The sequence below is a fragment of the Lipotes vexillifer genome, unplaced genomic scaffold, assembly GCF_000442215.2.
Source record: "Lipotes vexillifer unplaced genomic scaffold, Lipotes_vexillifer_v1.1 scaffold678, whole genome shotgun sequence".
NCBI classification, from domain to species: Eukaryota; Metazoa; Chordata; class Mammalia; order Artiodactyla; family Lipotidae; genus Lipotes; species Lipotes vexillifer.
The window spans coordinates 472,007-491,268 of NW_006790338.1; the positions used below are offsets into that span (position 1 = coordinate 472,007).

At 39.3% G+C, this 19,262-nt stretch overlaps 1 protein-coding gene across 2 annotated transcripts in view; it reads right to left on the reverse strand.

The window, feature by feature from the left end:
* PIKFYVE (phosphoinositide kinase, FYVE-type zinc finger containing) overlaps positions 1-19,221 on the reverse strand; it is a 74,893-nt gene extending 55,672 nt beyond the window's left edge. Inside the window, exons 1-7 of one of the 2 annotated variants that reach the window (XM_007463646.1) lie at positions 19,071-19,221; positions 15,438-15,618; positions 13,496-13,642; positions 10,397-10,515; positions 9,349-9,520; positions 2,902-3,109; positions 1,014-1,103 (exon numbers count right to left, since the gene is read on the reverse strand). In XM_007463646.1, the coding sequence (XP_007463708.1) occupies positions 1,014-1,103; positions 2,902-3,109; positions 9,349-9,520; positions 10,397-10,515; positions 13,496-13,642; positions 15,438-15,609 (908 nt within the window). In that variant the 5' untranslated portion in view covers positions 15,610-15,618; positions 19,071-19,221. The remainder of the gene's footprint in view (positions 1-1,013; positions 1,104-2,901; positions 3,110-9,348; positions 9,521-10,396; positions 10,516-13,495; positions 13,643-15,437; positions 15,619-19,070) is intronic. The other variant, XM_007463647.1, reaches the window with a different exon arrangement.
* Positions 19,222-19,262: the final 41 nt, after the last annotated feature.

Here is a 19,262-nt window from a genome sequence, read left to right on the forward strand (position 1 = left end):
GGTGGCGCGGGGGGGTTCGACCCCTGGTCGAGGAGCTAAGATCCCACACACCTCACCACCAAAATTCCAAAACATAAAACAGAAGCAATATTGTAACAAATTCAATCAAAGACTTTAAAAATGGTCCACATCAAAAAAAAATCTTAAAAAAACCACAAAAATTCCAACCTCCTCCCCTATTCCTTATGTTTTCATATGCTTTAAATTTTTGTTTATTTGATTCACTGTTATACAAGGACCTAGTTCGTAGGTACTTATTAATTACTTGTTGAAAGAATAAATTGAAAGTATGTTAAACCATATGGTGAGTCGGGTATCTAGTTCTTCAGGTTTATAACCACTTACCAACTGATTTTGTAATGACTATTTTTGGTGGGGAGGTGTGGATGTTAGTAACACTCTAGTAAGTTGAAAAGGAGAAGGAAGTGTGCAGGTATACAACAGTTATGGGCTATTATTTCAAGGAATTTGGCTAAGAAAATAAATTGAGACTACAGATAACTAGAGGTAAAACACAAAGGAGGGGTTTTGTTTGTTTGTTTTTAATAGGTAAGACATGAGTTTGTTTAAATGCAGACAGTAAGGAGTCAGCAGAGAGAAGTGAAAGATAAGGAACTAATAGGGTAACTAATAAAAACTAGTAAGGGATGAGAACCAGAACACAAGTGGAGAACCAGAAGTGAAGAGAAAAAGGATGAGCTGCAACTGTAATCAAGTTGGTAAGTGATGTTAAGAGTTGAGGACATCCTCGTCTGTTATCTCTCCTCTTTGCTGTGTAACTGAAAGAGAGGTCACCTGTTAAGCGTGAAGAAAGAAGGAATGAAGGTTCCGAGATCTGAAGCCAATAGAGAATAGTAGAAAACGGCCACTGAGAGAATGCAAGTGACAGCTAACTAGCAAAAAGGAAACGATAGTTTAGTTCAGCTTTTAGAGCTCCATTTTATGTCTGTTCTTCTCATTACTATAAAAAAGAAAAACCAGACACAGAACAGTGTTTTCATTTGGCAGTTTACCTATTTCGAGCAGGAGATTTCCCAGCGTCCTCTTGAACAGATACAAGTCTTGCTGAAAGAGCAGTATTTGAGGAGTCTGGATGAATCAAACTATAAAGAAAATAAGAAAATACTGAGATGATTTAAGAGAGTTACAGGCAAATCCAATTTCAATAAAATGCTTTAACATTTAAAAGCAGGTTGTTTTTCTGCAATAATGAGCTTATGGGTCATTTTTGTTCTCTTCTTTTAGTTGAAGTGGAAATAGGATGGTTTTTGTCTTAAGGATATCAAATACCAAAAGAGCGATAAAGAGAGTTATATTAAGTATAATGGGTGTCAATAAAATAATAAAATTGGCTGGATGAGTGACTTGTAGAACTCCTTCTCACATCACATATACAAAATTGAAGTGCTCTGAGGGGGGCCGGAATCCTGAGTTCAAATATTTTATTCTCAGTCCCCATAACTAGGAGGAATAGCACTGCAGAGTCACACAAACCTAGGTCCAAGTGCAGGCTCTACCTCCTACTAGTTGTGTGACCTTGGGCACGTTACTTAATCTCTCTGAACTTCAGCACCCACATCTGTCAAAAGGAGAAAGTAGTGCCTACCACAGAGATATGATGGCTAAAAGAGAATGAACATTAAACTATTAGCACAGAACCTAAAGTTATTCTGCCTTTGACATCTATCCGGCATCTCCCAGGAAGCTTTCAAACCTGGTTTGTTTTATTAAATCACACTTGCCAATTCTGGGCTCACACAACAGGGCCAGGCATCCACATGGCATTGCTTACTGAAGTAAGAAATGAAGAATCCCTCTCCTTTCTTTTTTGTTCATTAAATGCAGAGTCAATCTTTAAAACTTATAAAATATATGTAAGGTATAAAGAATCAGGATGCCACAAACACCAATGCACCCATGGAGCAATTTAAGAAAGAGAACGTTACCACCGACTTTGAAGTGCTTGTTCCCCTGACCCAATCCCATTCCCTTCCCTGCCCTCAATGAAACTACTGTTGTAAATTTTATATTTATCATTCTCCTCCTTTTAAGTTTACCATGTTTGTATCCCTAGATAGTGTATTCATTTGTATATTTTTGAACTTTCTATAAATAATCACTGGCTATATCATATGTGACTTTCTTTTCTCCTCCACATTATATCCCCGAGATTCATACATGTTGAATGTTGGTATAATTCATTCATTTTTTACTTTTGTCTAAATTCATTGGTTACCTATTAATTCCTCACTCCATTAAGAGGTAACTGAGAAAATAACAGAAAGATGCTACTTAAAACTTCAAGCACTTTGACGTGGCCCTATTTGGTACGACGCATGAGAAAATTATTTAGCTAACGAAAAACAACCAGAAACTGATGAATCTAGTATTCTAATTCAAACAGTTCCAGGTAAAGAAAGAGTAACATCCTTCACAACCAGAGAGTGTAGCATATTTAGACATACAAAAAAAGATGAAATGTTCCTCAGGAAGGAAAAAAATCTAACTTCATTTGCAAATATTATGAACACAAATCTTATGAGCATCCTCCTTCTCAAAGAAGGCTACATTAGAAATGATTAATGGAAATAACTTCTGTTGTTTATTCAACAAATATTATCAAGTTCATATATACGCCATACACTGTTCTTGGTGCCAGGTGTAGAAGAGCAAACAAGAAAAAGTCTCTCCTCTTGTGGAGCTAACATTCTAATTAGTCAACATTATCACTATCCATAAACATCTGTGATCCTTCCTAAGGCAAGCTGAGAAAAAAGGAGAAAATGGTGTTATTTTCAGGAAACAATTCAAAGAAGTTAAATGTTAACTTAAAGCACCCTTCGGTCACAAGACTATCAGTATTTATCAAATATAAATAAAATTACATGTAAGTGACAGTACCTTTGCCAGGCAAAATCATCCTCTAAAAATATGTTGCGGCTGGCTTTTCTACTCCCTACAGGTGTTCGGGGTTCACTCGGATCAAGTACAGACACAGAGGAAGCAGAATCTGAAAGAGCATTCAAGTCTTCACCAATGGAATTACTGTCTGTGGAATGAGCATAACTTAAGGCTATTTTTCTACAGTATGTACAGGCTCGGAGATCCCCTAGGAGGAAAATAAAAAAGAAAATTAAGTAAAAGATAACTAATATATTACTTACCAGAACACATTAAACCCTTGGGTTACTAGTTAATCTAATAACAGGAACCATCCTCAAGTAAAGACTACCAAAAAAGACATCTTTTAAAAGTGAAGTAACTTTGTTAGCTCTGTTATATATTTTAAAAACCATCATTATGCAAAATCCATCCAGGTATCCAAATTACCTCAAATATTTATAACAAGAAAATATGACTCAAGGTACTAGAAAACTCTGCTAAAAGAATATTCCTCAAGGTTCTAAAAATGAAGTAAGGGATCTATCAGAGACAGAAGGTTCAAGAAAAAAAATTTTTTAATTGAGTACATAAACCAATACAAATAGAAGTAACACTTTTTCCCTAAATAACAAGTAAGGAGGAAAATGTTATTTAGCTATCTATATGAAGCCATGAAGAGTGGCCTCCACAAGGGGGCACAGTTTTAAAAACAAACTAACAAAATTGGTTTACAAGCAATATGAAATATAGGGGGGGAAGTATAAAGGAAATTCTTATAGTGAAAGGAAGGGTGGAAATGAAATATTCTTGGGAAGACAAACAATAAGGCTATTTAATAATTTTAAATGCATTTTTTTCAGGATGCAGTCCTGCCCAAATGTAAGTTTTCATTTCTACCCTTTTTCTATAACAATTTTTTGTGTGATTCTATAACAATTTAGTGTACTAAAAAAGGAGGTAAGATAATTAAACTTTACTAATAACATGTTACGTAACAATTCTATCGTAATTCTTTTTACCATTAACATTAGAGAACTGAAGTGACGTGAACAAAAGACTTCTGAAAGTCAACTGTACTGTGTTTTTACCATAATTACTACCAAGTACAATAAAGGGTCTTTTATTTTTCATTTTAAGACAACTATTACATAGTACTCAGCTTTATTAAATTATGCATGTATTTTAAGCAAAGTTAAATATCACTTGTTGTGTTACTCATTTCTAACACCATGATTCAACAGATGAATCTAAAGAACGATATCTCCAATCAAGAGCCCCCCCCAAAAAATTGAATTCCAGTCCAGGATAAATGAGAGTGCTAGGACATACTACCACCGGCTGACCAAAGTAGAATTGTAGTAAGGAGATGAAATTACTTCCTGCAGAAAGGTCCTTAAGTTGCCATAACAAAGGCTTGGTTCTTACACTGTAAAGGAAATCTCCCTTCATCGTTCAGCTATTAGAATGAAAATGATCAGATCAATAAAGGGAGCCAACCCAGACCAGGAAAGTTCTCATTTCCTGAAGAATCCTCACCAGCAAGGACCTACTGAGCGCATGCCTAAATTAAAGAATGTGGTAAAAAGGTCGATGAGACACAGCCCTGCCATCAAAGAACTCAGTCCACTGGGGACAAGAGACACATATAATCAGAAAGTTGCACGGCAGATACAGAGATAGCACTGCTACACCACTATAACTTAACATTCATGGATCTGTTTCTATGTGCCTACGTATTCTAGGTATTTATTCGCAGCCTGGATATACAATTGTGCCCAGAATTCATTGTCCCATCTGCAACGGTTAATTTTATGTGTCAACTTGGCAAGACTGATTATTTGGTCCAACAATGGTCTAGTTGTTACTGTGAAGGTTTTTTTTTTTTAAGACATGATTAATATTTACCATCTATTGACTTTAACCAGATTACCCTCCATAATATGGATGGATCTCATCCAATCATGTGAAGGCCTTATGATCAAAGACTGAGGATTCTTAAAGAAAAAAATTCTGTCTCGTCTTATTTATTTATTTATTTTTGGCTGCGTTGGGTCTTTGTTGCTGCGCGTGGGCTTTCTCTAGTTGCGGCGAGCGGGGGCTACTCTTTGTTGCAGTACACGGGCTTCTCATTGCGGTGGCTTCTCTCGTTGCGGAGCACGGGCTCTAGGTGCGTGGGCTTCAGTGGTTGTGGCTCGCAGGCTCTAGAGCGCAGGCTCAGTAGTTGTGGCGCACGGGCTTAGTTGCTCCATGGCATGTGGGACCTTCCCGGACCAGGGATCAAACCCGTGTCCCCTGAATTGGCAGGAGGATTCTTAACCACTGTGCCACCAGGGAAGCCCTGTCTCGAGTCTTTAAGACAGACATTCTGCCTGAGTTTCCAGCCCGCTGGCCTATCCTAAGAATTTCAGACTTGCCAGCTTCCTTAATCACTTGAGCCAATTCCTTAAAATAAATCTTTCTTTCTATATAAATGTGTGTGTGCTGGGGGGGGTGGGGGAGGAGGGGTGTAAATACCCTATTAGTTCTGTTTCTCTGGAGAACCCTAATATAAATTTTGGTACCAAGAGAAGTTCTAGAGCAACAAAATCTTAAGGTTGAATTTTCTGAATTGGTTTTTGGGTTTCTGGAATTGGTTCTCTAATTAGATTTAAAGGCAATAAGGACTCTATTCCCAGTAGTAAAGGGAATGCTGATAGTCCACGGTGTGATGGGGCAACAGAGTCACGTAAAGTATCACCTATGGATACTCCTAATCAAATACTTATAAGAGGCAAAGACCTGACTTACTATGTACTGCACATCTTAGAACATTTTTGTCAAACTAATGAGTATGAGATTAGCTGCTCCTAATTGCACTGGACAAAAAGGGAAAAGAATGACATCAGGAATTCAGATTCCCAGCTCAAGAACTGTACAGTGTACCTGAAAGTGTCTATGTCTTCCCTGAAAGAACCATGTACAGCTGCAGAGCTGAGATTGCCGAAAATCAAACCAAGAGTCTCATCATGCAAGTGACTGAACCACAACACACACTGAATCACTTAACCTTACGGTGTGTCCATTAAAGTTAGGGCATTGATTAGAAAGGAATGAGATCCTGAAAACTGGAAGGGAATATTTGGGGAAGCTGGGAACACTGAGCTGCCAACTTCTACTTAGTCTTCTTGGCGAGTAGAAGTAGCCTTTCCACCGCGTCTGAGGTTAACCCTGCTTTGCCTGAGAAATTCACAACAGCCTCCCATGAGTTAGCTGCCTTGCAAGACCCTGCTTACTCTCCTCAGGACCCACTCCCACTCCCCTCTTTGCTTCTAGGCCTATAATAAGACTCAGGTCCCCTGAAAGGAGAGTTATAAAGTGTGACCCATGAGGAAGTACACTACACTCCAAAAGAACTACAAGATTTTTCCAATTTAGACAAACAGAAACCCAGGGAATATGTGTGGGGATGGCTACCAAGGGTATAGAATAATACTGGAAAGAACATAAAGTCAGATCAAACTGGATCTATTGATATGGACCCACTAAGCAGAGATTCTGGATTTAATGTTATAGCTCAAGGTGTTCAAAGGGGCTCTAACAGTCTGGTTAATTGGTTGGATGGCTAAAACACAGACCAAAAGTGTCCTATACTAAATGAAGTTGAAATGCCAGAATTACCCTGGAATGCTATAAAGGAAGGGATCCAAAAGCTTAGGGAGACTGTTAAGAGCAGATTTACCAAGTAAGATCTGCTCGCTTGCCCCCAGGAGGATCCAGGGTACATACCTTTCACCATAACTATGAGAAAAAAAATTTGTGTGTGTGTAAGGGGAGCCCCAGCATCCCTGTAGAGCTTTGCAGTCACCCATTATAGTGGGAACTGCTGGTGCTAAACTGGGAAATCTAAATGCACTGGGGACCACTGGATCCCAGGTTGGCAGGGGCAGAGTGGTGGCATTTAATCGCCAAAGACAAGGTAGGCAAGGCATGTTACCAGAACAGACATCAGAGTCAAAGCTTTAAGCAGAATAGTGTAACATATACAGAGATCTATGACACATCTGATCATGGTGTTCCTAAAAGTAAATGGGCAGTCTTCTAAACTCTTACTGGATTGGTATAAGAAAAAGAGTTCCAGATCAAGTGAACAAAACTCAAACTTGAATCAAAAAGAGTCATGACCCCTCAACCAATTCTCAGACTTAAGCCATTTACAGACCCAGAATTCCTTGAATGAAGGGAGGTGGGTCACCTTGAGGAAGGGCCCCACTACACTGCCAAAAAATGTATACTGTTTATCTTCCTAAAAGGCTTCCCCAAAGGACCTAGAGCCTTTCACCAGAGTGACAGTGCATTGAGAAAAAGATAATAGTCAAACTTCTAGGACATGACTGGACTTTGGCACTGAATTAACACTAATTCCAAGAGGCTCAAAATGTTACTATGGTTTCAAGTCAGAGCAGGGGCTTACAAAGGTCGGGTGATCAACAGAGTTCCAGCTTAGGTCCATCTTACAGTGGGTTCAGTGAGTCCCCGAACCCATGTAGTTATCCCTCAGTTCTAGAATATATAACTGGAATAGACGTACTCAGCAAATGACAAATCCCTACATTTGTTCCTGACCTGTGAAATGAGGGCTATTATGGTAGTTCTGGCCTCCAGAACTGTAAGACAACAAATTTCTGTTTGTCCTAACCCATTCAGTTTGTGGTATTTTGTTAAGAAAGCCCTAGGGAATCCATACACCAACCATATTAACAAGACAGGATTTTATCCTATAGGTAATGAGAACTCTGAAAGGGTTTTATGCAAGGGAATTTGACATGATCCAATTAGCATTTAATAGGATACTGACTAGAGTATGAAAAATGAATTCAAGATAGGGAAAAACTAAAGGTAAAAAAATCTTTTAAAAGCTGCAGCCATAATCTGGATGAAAGATAACTGGGGTCTGAACTCTGAAGCAGTTTAGGTTAAAAAAAAAAATCTTTTTTTTTAAAGTGAGTAAGGCCGAAAGGAAGATCTACATGATAATAAAAATAACATGAGAGAGATACTAACAGTGTTCTCGGACTTCCCTGGTAGTTCAGTGGCTAAGACTCCATGCTCCCAGTGCAGGGGGCCTGGGTTCAATTCCTGGTCAGGGAACTAGATTCCACGTGCTGCAACTAAGAGTTTACATGCCACAGCTAAAGATCCCACATGCCGCAACTAAAAGATTCCCACATGCTGCAACTAAAGACCTGGCGCAGCCAAAATAAATAAATAAACATTTTTTTAAAATTATACACACACACACACACACACACACACACACACACACACACACATACACACATATATATACTTTAACAAAAAAGAAGTGTTCTCTTTTTGGTAACTTCTGCCCACCTTCCACTTCCACTCCCTAATCACTACACACACCGTTTAGTTTTTTTCTGCTTCAACAAATAATTTTAAACCTCTATATTACTAAAATTTAGGGAAGAATATGAGTAAATGCAATTTGCTAAAGCACACTATCATATAACTCAAGGGATATCTGTATTTTGTAAAATAAAAACTCTCATAGGGCTTCCCTGGTGGCCCAGTGGTTGAGAGTCCGCCTGCCGATGCAGGGGACATGGGTTCGTGTCCTGGTCCGGGAAGATCCCACATGCCACGGAACAGCTGGGCCTGTGAGCCATGGCCACTGAGCCCGTGCGTCCGGAGCCTGTGCTCTGCAACGGGACAGGCCACAGCAGTGAGAGAAAACTCTCATAACAATATAAATTAGTGATCACTCCAACCAACTTGTCTAATAAACATTAATTGGGCTTACCTGGTGCCACAGTGGTTAGGAATCCACCTGCCAATGCAGAGGACACGGGTTCAAGCCCTGGCCCAGGAAGATCCCACATGCCGCGGAGCAACTAAGCCCGTGCGCCACAATTACTGAGCCTGCGCTCTAGAGCCCATGAGCCACAACTACTGAGCCCACGTGCCACAACTACTGAGCCCACGTGCCACAACTACTGAAGCCTGTGCGCCGAGAGCCCGTGCTCCGCAACAAGAGAAGCCACGACAATGAGAAGCCTGCACACCGCAACAAACAGTAGCCCCAACTCATTGCAACTAGAGAAAGCCCGCGCACAGCAACAAAGACCCAATATAGCCAAAAATAAATAAATTTATTTATTTTTTAAAAATTTAAAGAAAAAAACAAAAACAACAACAACAAAAAAAAACATTAACGGTCCCATGGTTTTTTGGTAGCATCTATGATACACTGTCTTTTACTCATGTTATTTATGAATATCCCCATCTACTTTATTATTTGACTATAAGGTCCTTAAAAGCAAAGCCATGTCTCCCTCATGTTTGTGCACCCCATAACTCACACATCATGTCCAAAATTTAAAAATGACTTAACATGGGTCCTGTATTATAACTATCTTATTGTTATGATCTTTAAAAATTGTAAACTTGTCAATACAGCTCATTTACCTGTATAACCCATAAATTTTCCAGGGATTTCTTGATTGCAGCAACGACTGCAGAAAATCTGCCCACACAGTCGGCAGTGGTGTCTGCGTCTAAAAGTGGTAAATTTCTCACTACAGTCATAGCACTCTTTACACTGGCTATCTGGCATCCAATATTGCTTCAGGTCACTATCCTGTAACAATAAAAATGTGTGAAGGCTTCTTGAAACTATTGATTATTAAAATGCAATGGCAAATGCAATGCTAATCAAAATCCTAGAAAATATCTTTTGCAGAAATTAACAAGCTATTTCTAAAATTTATATGGGAACGCAAAAGGTCAAAATGACCAAGGCACTCTTGAAGCAGAATAAACTGAAGGATGTATAATGTCAGCCATTAAGATTTATTCCAAAGCTACAGTAATTTTAGACAGAGTATTAGTGGAAGGAAAAAACGGAGCTGTGGAAGAAAAAGGAGAGCCCTGGACATATATGGACTCACCCTCACACATATAAATGGATTTCTGACAAGATCTGTAATGCAGTCAGTGAAGGGTTGTCTTTAAAAAAAAATGGTGCTGGGATTTCCCTGGTGGTCCAGTGGTTAAGACTCTGAGCTTCCGCTGCAGGCGGCACAGGTTTGATCCGTGGTCCAGGAACTAAGAACCCGCATGCCATGTGGCGCAGCCAATAAATAAATAAATAAATAAATTTTTAAAATTTAAAAAATGGTACTGGGTCCAACTGGACATCCACGGGGAAAAAAGTGAATCTTTATCCATATACTTCACACAAATAATAAAGCTTCTTAAAGAAACCATGGGAGAATATTTACTACCCCGGGCTAGAAAAACATTTCTTAAACAGAACACAAAAAGCACAATCCATAAAATGAAAAAAATTGATAAACTAAAATTAGGAACTTATGAGTAAAAAATATGGTGTCCACAGGTGAAGTTAGTATTAACTGAACTTTCTTTCAAGTGGCATTGTATCATTTTTAGTGAGTACCTCATGGTCCCCATGTAAGTGCTTAATAAGTAATCTTCTAAAGCCTCTAGACAGTACCTGGCTTTTCCCCTCCATGATTTCCTTGAGGCGTTTTAATACTGTGCTGAGGCTTCGGAGCTGAACAGCTGTACGAGGGTCATGACCTCCAAAGGCAGGTTCTGCCTTCCTTCTGGTATCTGAGTCAGATTTACAAAACAAAAAACAAAAAAAACTACCTTAATAGTCTCTAGTATCAATGCAAAGTTCCTCTTATTTTTAGCATATATCAATACTTACATTCTCCCAGCCAGTGACACAGACTGAGAGTTAAAACTAGCCTTTATAAGGGTAAGAGGCTGTTGAAAGTGTTTCTTATTACCGTGTGAAACACTGCTTCACAAGCAAATGAGGGCTACCTGACACAAACACTGTCTGTGACCACTGATGATTTTAAGGCCTGGATGGCAGCATCACTTAACATGGCCCAAAATTTATTAATGACTTCTTGGGCCCTTCGGTCCTGCTAGAAATACCTGCGAGAAATTTAACAGAAGGAAAAGCAATCCCTGTGTGTTATCCTAGCCCAGTCTCTATAGTCAAACAGGTCAGCGACAGGACTGAACAGTTCAGTTCAGTCTGCAGACCACAAACCCAAAGGCTCGTGGAGTAGATCATCAGAAAGGAATTTAATAGCCAACCCCACAGAGTCTGACAGACTTCAGGACAACCAGGATGGTAATTTATCCACAAACTTCCCTTCACCGATGTCCAAGCAGACTTCTCTTCCCCAAAGAATTGCTAGAACCCCAATGCAACCCTTCCCTGCCACCTCCCTACTCCTACAGTTCCAAACTAGACGGGATCACTTGCTCTTGAAACAGCAATACTGAAGCCAGTCCTGTCAATAATAAAACACGCCCATGTTCCAGCTTTGTGTCCACCAAAGCTGTCATGTATCATTTCCTTATTTTAGAGCAAGATTACAACTGAAGTTTCTACCTATTCCTGGCTCCAGCAGTTATTAAACCTAAGGATGAAGTAGAGGTGGCTTGACAAAAAGGATGAACATCCTTATTAGCTTAAACTCATTACCCTAATAACCTACGGTAAAGCACGATGGAAAATAGCTCTCTCTATATCCTTCCCAAACTCACTTGTTTGCTAGATTAGATTTAGATGTTCTTTGTTTTGGTTGAGTGGGAAAGAAAAGATTACAAAAAAATGTGAAGTTGGTATAAATTGACGAAGAACTTTCCAAGATATTAATTACGGAAATAATTATCTAAACAGCACCTATGTTAGAAAACTTTATCTTTCTATAAATAATATCTTAATTTCAGCAGATGCCTCAGATGTGTTATTACTAGAATAAAAATGTATGTGTATTAGAATGAGCAAATTGTTCTTGAGTCTCTGTGATAAACCAACTCTCCATGATTTACGAATTGAAAAAGGAGACAGATGAAGCTGTTAGAACAGTAAGGCTGTGCTCCCATGCACAGGCAACAATTAGTTGTGAAGCCCCTTGCATTTAGCCACTTAGGAGTATGAGAAAGTAAAAACAACATCATCCACAGAAAAAGCAGGAGCAAGACTGTTCCTGGAACCAACAGATGATGGCTTCATCATGGATGAAGATGAAAGAAACATGAGAGAAAATCTGGTCTAGCACTCTGCCCTCAAGCAAATCATCTTAGTTGCTTCTCTTGTAAAATGAATATTAGAAAATTAAATAACTTCCCAAGGTCACAGAGCTAGTAGACTGTGGAATCACAACCTTTTAGTAGGAAAAGATTGGTAAAACAGTCCCAGGCTTGTGAAACTCAAATGCCTCTAGCAGCTAAGGCAGAATCAAAGAATCAAGTGGACTTGATAAAAGACAGTAAGGAATGGTGGGGATTGCAGCAAACTAGACATTACAAGCTCCACCTAGTGATATTTAAATTCAAGTTTATCAAAACATCAAACCAAGGTTTGGTAGGAACCCCTAAATGATTAGACTCTAGTCCAACTCCTCAATTTTATAAACAAATAAATCCTATGCTTGACTCAGTATAGGATGTAGTCAAAAGAGCTCCCTTAACAAAAATAGGAGTGTTGCCACGGGCCAGGTTCAAGAGCTAAGGAGAGTTTAAGGTTAAAAGTGGGGATGGTCTCTTCCTTCCATCCATTTGGAGTAAAGAGCTCATTTCTCTCTTCCTAACTTCTGATTCTTCCTTCCAAACAGCTGATATGACGCAGGCTGAGTCCCTTTGCCCTGGGAAACCTACAGAGGTGATACAGCCAGCTCCGCTCCAGTTCTTAGTGTGAAACTCTTCTTCTGCTTGGTTTCTCCTTCTCCCACCAGAAGAAGGTTCTGAGCCAAGTCTCAACTAGCAATAAAATATCCTTCTGCCAACAACCATTACCTGTGCCCGCCTACTTTTCACTCGAAGACCTCACGGGGAAGACTGGCCAGACAAGGCAGGATCTGACATTCACGCACACCTGACTTCCAATGCTACATCCCTTTCCCTCTCTTATGCCACCTCTCATTGCCTTTCTCCTGTCACCTTGAGTTGGGCAAACCACTGCACTGAGTTTAATAATCTAACAGAAATAAAACATAAAACAACTCACTTTATCTAGTCTGTGGATTCAGGCTGATCCCAGTACAGCATGAAAATGAAGGACATGACCACGGAGCAGACCAGGATGGAGAACAAACAGGCAAGAGGAGCTCAGCTTATCCAGCCACAATGACAGCTTGCACCCCGACAAGGACAGAAGGCCAAGAGCAAGTGGCAGCCCACTAATGGAACTGAGAGACTTCTGTAGCCAGAGGCATGCACATCACATTACACTGGCCACCCCAAGAACAGATGCAGCAGTCAGTCACAAAGTTGAAATTAACCTGTGTTCTCCTGGGGGTGTCGCAAACTGTCCTCTGCTGAAACCCAAGCAAGTAATTAATCAAAAAACAGTCAACGAAAGCTCTGCCTTGCCTAAGGTTTAATGAAATGTTTAAGAACTCTTGTTTAGGTATCAACAGTTATCCAGGTAACAGTTTCATTAATTCTCAAGAGTACCTGACTATTCCAAATAGCAAAAAAGTTAAGTCAATAAACAACCTGCAAAACACAATGACCGTGGGAAAAGTCTAATACAGAGAGGAATGAAATGAGAACAGTGTCATACCTAACACTGAAGATCGCCGCTGGAGCTCCTCATTAAGCTGTTTTTTATAAGGTGTAGGTGATCTCACAGATTGTGTCCTTGAAGGGAGCTGGGGGCTGGTCCAACTTCCACACAGAGATGGTTGCTCTCCCTGACCCCCTTCTCTCTCTGCAGTAAACAAAAGCTTGGAATTATTGGAAAAACTAAGACTCAGAGTTCAGCAAAGAGAAGGAAATAGATGAGAATTTTTTAGGAAAGAATGTGTACTTGTATTACATGCCTAAGTAAACATTAGGGTTTTCTTAAAGAAAAAAGAGAGAGAAATTCAAAGAAGGTGGCAAAATTACATCCTTGGCATATGTGACCTTCAGTTTGTTTCACTTTTTTTTTTTTTTTTTAAATATTTATTTATTTGGCTGAGCCGGATCTTAGTTGCAGCATGTGGGATCTAGTTCCCTAACCAGGAATCGAACCCGGGCCCCCTGCACTGGGATCACAGAGTCTTAACCACTGGACCACCAGGGAAGTCCCTGTTTTACTTTTCATTAGAAATTTCTTGAGCATATTTAAGGAAACAGAATGCAAGCTCTACACAAAGGCAGTGATTTTTTTTGTTGTTCTGCTTTATTTATGGGATAGATCCCTTGTACTATTAAAATAGTGCCCAGTGGATAGTAGGTGCTCAATAAACATATGCTAAATAAAAAGACTACTGTCATTTAATGGCTAAATGTAACGTATCCTAGACAGGATCCTGGAACAGAAAAAGGACATTAGGTAAAAACTGAAGAAATATGAATAAAATACTTACTTCAGTTACTAATAATGTATCAATAATAGTTCATTAATTGTAATAAACGTACTCTACCAATGTAAGATGTTAATAACACAGGAAACTGGCTGTAGGGGTATATGAAAACTTCCTGTATTATTTTCCTAATTTTTCCATAAATCCAAAACTATTCTAAAAAATAAGATTGTTGTGGTTTCTTTAAAAAAAAAAAAGATTATTGTCTTCAAAATGGACTAACAGGTTTTACAGAGCTTTCAACATGACTGTTAATAAAAGTCAGTTAATGCTATTAAAATTTCTACTGAGTTAATTAAACTATTAACCCCCAAATCCGTTACAACTAGAGGGATTACTTTCTAACACATTTCAAACAATACAGCTAAATATAAAGCAAAAGATGTAGGCCATGTTTGTTTTTTTTAATTCTTCTAACAAGTAAAAAATATATTACTTAAAAAGAGCTCACTTTTAAAATATCTTTTCATTTGGTGTCATTAAATGTATACCTTAACAGGTCAACAACAAGCCTGCTGACAGCTTTCAATTTTTGAAAAATATGAACCCTTCCTCCCTTGTGCTGGTCCTTTAGTTTCACTGCTTTAATTAAAATATTTTGGGGGCTTCCCTGGTGGCGCAGTGGTTAAGAGTCCGCCTGCAGATGCAAGGGACACAGGTTTGTGCCCTTGGCAGGTCTGGGAAGATCCCACATGCTGTGGAGTGGCTGGGCCCATGAGCCATGGCCGCTGAGCCTGCGCGTCCGGAGCCTGTGCTCCGCAATGGGAGAGGCCACAACAGTGAGAGGTCCGCATACTGCAAAAAAAAAAAAAATTTGTGGCTATTAACCCCTAAAAGAGAAAAGTCCATTCTATGAACTTAAGAAAACTGAGATACATTAAAAGGAAAAAAAAAGAATGCTAACTTCTCTTTAAAAAGAGACCTCCTTGTAACATTTAGCTTTCAATTCTGATCTTCAGTTGCCAATAATTAATAAGATTAAAGTGAAAATTCTAGCTTTCTCTTCTTATGCAGTTAACTCCAGTGACCTATGATTATAAAGCTACCTCCTTGTTAATATTTCACTTTCTTGCAAAGACACAGCATGAAAGTTGAACAAGAGAATTTCAGAGAATCAAGATGGTAGGGTCTCTGATCTTTAAGAATAAGTCTTACCTTTGTTAAATCGAAAGAGATTTACAAAAGAACTATAAGCAGATTTAAAAGGAGGCTCGTCCTGATCAGGAGTCAAAGGTTTAAAGTGTGTGAGGTGAGAAGGACTAGTAGGAGATCGAGGCAAATCATCAGCAGAGTCCAATGTAGGGGACGTCTTATCATCTGTGGCCATTTCATGAGTCTAATAAGCAAAAGAAATAAGCAAAAATAAGTTCCTCAGGAAGCCCGAAGGTTGATTCCAAACAGCATCCAAATATCCAGAAATCTGACTTCAAAAATTCAGACCTAAAAAAACCAACGAGTAAATAAATCTAGTTCAGCATACACTCTAAATTAAGACTTGAAAACACTGAAGTCTAGATCATAAGGAAGAGTCTCAGTTATCTAAAACTAGGAACATATAGTCAATCTCATTTTCAAAATTACTATTCAAATACAGAAAATACCAAAATTATTAAAAATTTGAAGGTAAGGCATAAATGTGAGCCGGCAAAAAGGAAAAAAGAGGATTTTCACATGATTTACATAGTTTTCATTTTAAGACTTTTTTGAAAAAATAGCTTTTTAAAGGGGAAAACTGGTTTTACACAAGCATACAAATTCCTCAAAGTTTTATTTTACTTATTTCAATGTTTTCTTTCAAAAAAATATTAAAAATGAATATTTCCAAGAACAGGAAACGAAATAGTCATCCCTTAACGACATTTCTATATAACCTCAAAAGTTACCTCAAACTATGCCTCATCACCTATAAGAACTATCCAAATCCACAAGCTGACTGATCCCCATCATATGTCTTCCTAGGCACAGGAGCCTGGTTTTTCTCCTTTTAAGCCTCAATTCATATAGGCATTAAAATGAAGATATTAAAGGGCTTTTTTTTTTAATAACCAAAAATTATAATTCAACCAAAGCTGTAAAGCTAACCACATCACCAGATGCAGGTAACAGAAAAGCACTGATGTCTATTTTCTGCCATATTGATTAATACTTCAAAGAGAAGACCATGAATTATGCATAACTCATTAAAATGCTATAGCTTGTAATCTAATTTATATTTACAAGGAGGACACTACACTCTTACAAAATGCTTTTTTCACTTTCAAAATCCTATCTACCATCTCATTTCATTTTTCTAAAAGCCTGAAATATACAGAGCTGGGCTTATTACTACATTTTACCTCTGAAGCAACCAATGTACACTGAACCCAAAACAACTTTCTCGAGGGTCACGTAGCTAGTCAGTGGTAGAGCTGTAACTAGATGCCAAGTTTTACTCCAGAATTACTCTTTATTTTTTCCTGAGGGCAGCATTTTATTTAATTATTTCTTCTTTTAATTAAAGAGATATTTCGAGTTTGCATTGGTTTTGAAGGCAGACACTCCTGGTTTCAGATTCTGACTCTGAAATATCTTAGCTGAGTAAATTTGGGTAAGAGCCCTGTGAGATATGTATTACCATCTTCATTTTACATAGTGGAAACTGAGGCTTAGTGTGATTAAGTGGGACAGTATATGTGAAGCACTTTTAGCAGAGTGCTTGCCCATAAGAGGCACAGAATTAGTCTTTAGAGCAAAATTAACTTGTAGCTCTTCCCAGACTTTCAATTCTGGTCTACCTGAATTCTAACTACTCAGGACACTGCCAAATGAAAACGTTAATTGATTATTAATTAAACAAAGCAAAAATAAAACCACTGATGAGGAGAATTTCGGCAACAAATGTTTATTGGAATGGAGGGAGGGGGAAGAAAAAGAGGAAGGGGCAGAGGAAGAAGAGGAGGAAGGGGGGGAGGGGGGAGAAGAGGAAGAAGGAAAGAGGGAAAGGACACGTCCTTCTAAAGTGTCTTGACAACCCATATTCCAGCATAAAGGACGGGGAAATCAGCTGGTGATTGATCAAGTGTAAACTCAAGAAGGTAAAAAGAGGGAAAAAAAACAAGAGCGTCCCGGAGAGAAAGAATAATGTGATAGCAGTAACAACCTGAAGGCCTCAAAGAACATCCTACATTCTACTTTGACGCAAGTAACATGAGAAGGAGAATTAGCAACCTTCCTAAAGAGCCTTAGCATCACACCTAAGGGTCACCCATGTAGAAACTTTTATTAGGTTTTGAAGATGTGAGGATAAAAATTACCAAGAAAACACTCACCAGTGTAGTTTCTAAAACAATACAATCACACAGAGTTAATATTAATAACTACATAATACCAGGACCCTGAAAAAACTACCTTACAACTCTTATTCTGTGGTAGCTTAATAACTAACTGTCTGTGATATAAACTAGGATTCTTTCCTATCTGAGAGGTAATTAGAAGCATTCACTTACTCATTCAAAGACCTCTCATATATCACCAGCACTTTGCCTCTTCTCACTTGAATGCGACTAGTATATGCAGACCCACTCAGCACTATCAAAAGCCTTGTCAGGAACTGAAATTTAGAAAATAAGCCTGCTCTACCAGCCAAACGAAAATTTTAGCAAACAGAAAAATGCAAGTATCAGTTCAGTCATTTCTAAGTACAGTATTTTTTAATACTCAAAATATATCTAACAATGCAGGACAGCTGAATACTAGAAATGTTAGTTTCCATCTACAAAGATTTTTTTGTTCAATTTTTGATCGACGTACCAACAGATGGAGGTTTTCTAAAGGAAAACCATATGATCCATATTATTCTTCCCAGAAAGAAGAAAAAGAGAAGACACAGGAAAGTAGTCTTGCTCTGCAAAAGAAACTTAACCTGTCCTTCTTTGTCACAAACTCGAATCTAACCGAAAGAAACTAAGAACTTCTTTGTAGCAATCCTGATAGTGGGAGTGCCAAAAAACAAGATTCAAATAAATCAGAAATAAGACACTACAATATACCAAGAGACCACCTCTACTGTCAAGGATGCACTGAATCAGTACGGGATAACATAATAAATACACTCACCAGATAAACAGGAGTAACTTGACTAAAACAGAATTCCAGCATTTCTCATATTTCTTGAATGCCTTAACAGTGACTTCTACATAGAACATAAGACCCCTAATTCCTAAAAATATTCCACTCTCATCCTTTTGTTGGGAACGTTCTAAACAAGGGGAAAATACTAACTGGGAAATCAAGTCTTCTCAAGAGACTTTGAAACATAGGTAGAAATGGAATAGCCTCAAAGAGCAGAGGTATATACATATTTGAAACCCCACTACCGGTACCGTTTCTGTAAATGAGCAACTTTCTTATCCCGTCTATGTATACACCTCTGAAACACAGGCTCAGAGCTTATCCATCAGAGGGAGGAGGAATTGGACTATGCATCTCCGAAATAAGTTCAAGTATACGGGACAAGAGAGGAGCAAGAGAACTTCAAATGCTTCCAAGGAAACCTCTTCCAGAACAGCCCCACCCGGCTCCCTTCCCCACTCGCCAGACAAGGGGCAGGCGGGGAATCAAGGGAGCCGCCTGAATGCAGCACAGGTTCTCTGCCCTTCCTTGCCCAGCCTCGGCCGCAGCCGCGGTTGCGAAGCCCCAGCTCTCGCCCTCACTTCAGACTTCCCCTCCGCTCCGGCCCCAAACCTTCCTAAACCCGCCTTCTTCCCCACTCTCAGGCCCAGCCGGCCGCGCGCCACCCCCCTCCCTTACTTGCGCCTCCCGCCGCGGCCCCGCCGGCCACCCTCCACCCCAGCCCCCGCTTCACCGGGTCCAAGCGCAGGAAGGCAGCTTCAGAGCCCAGCGCCGCGGTTCTCAGGGAGCCGGCGGTTGCGGCAGGAAGCAAAGCTGCTTACATGGTTGCTGCGGCTTCTCTCATCCGCCCCCCCAGGCTCCGCCCTCTGT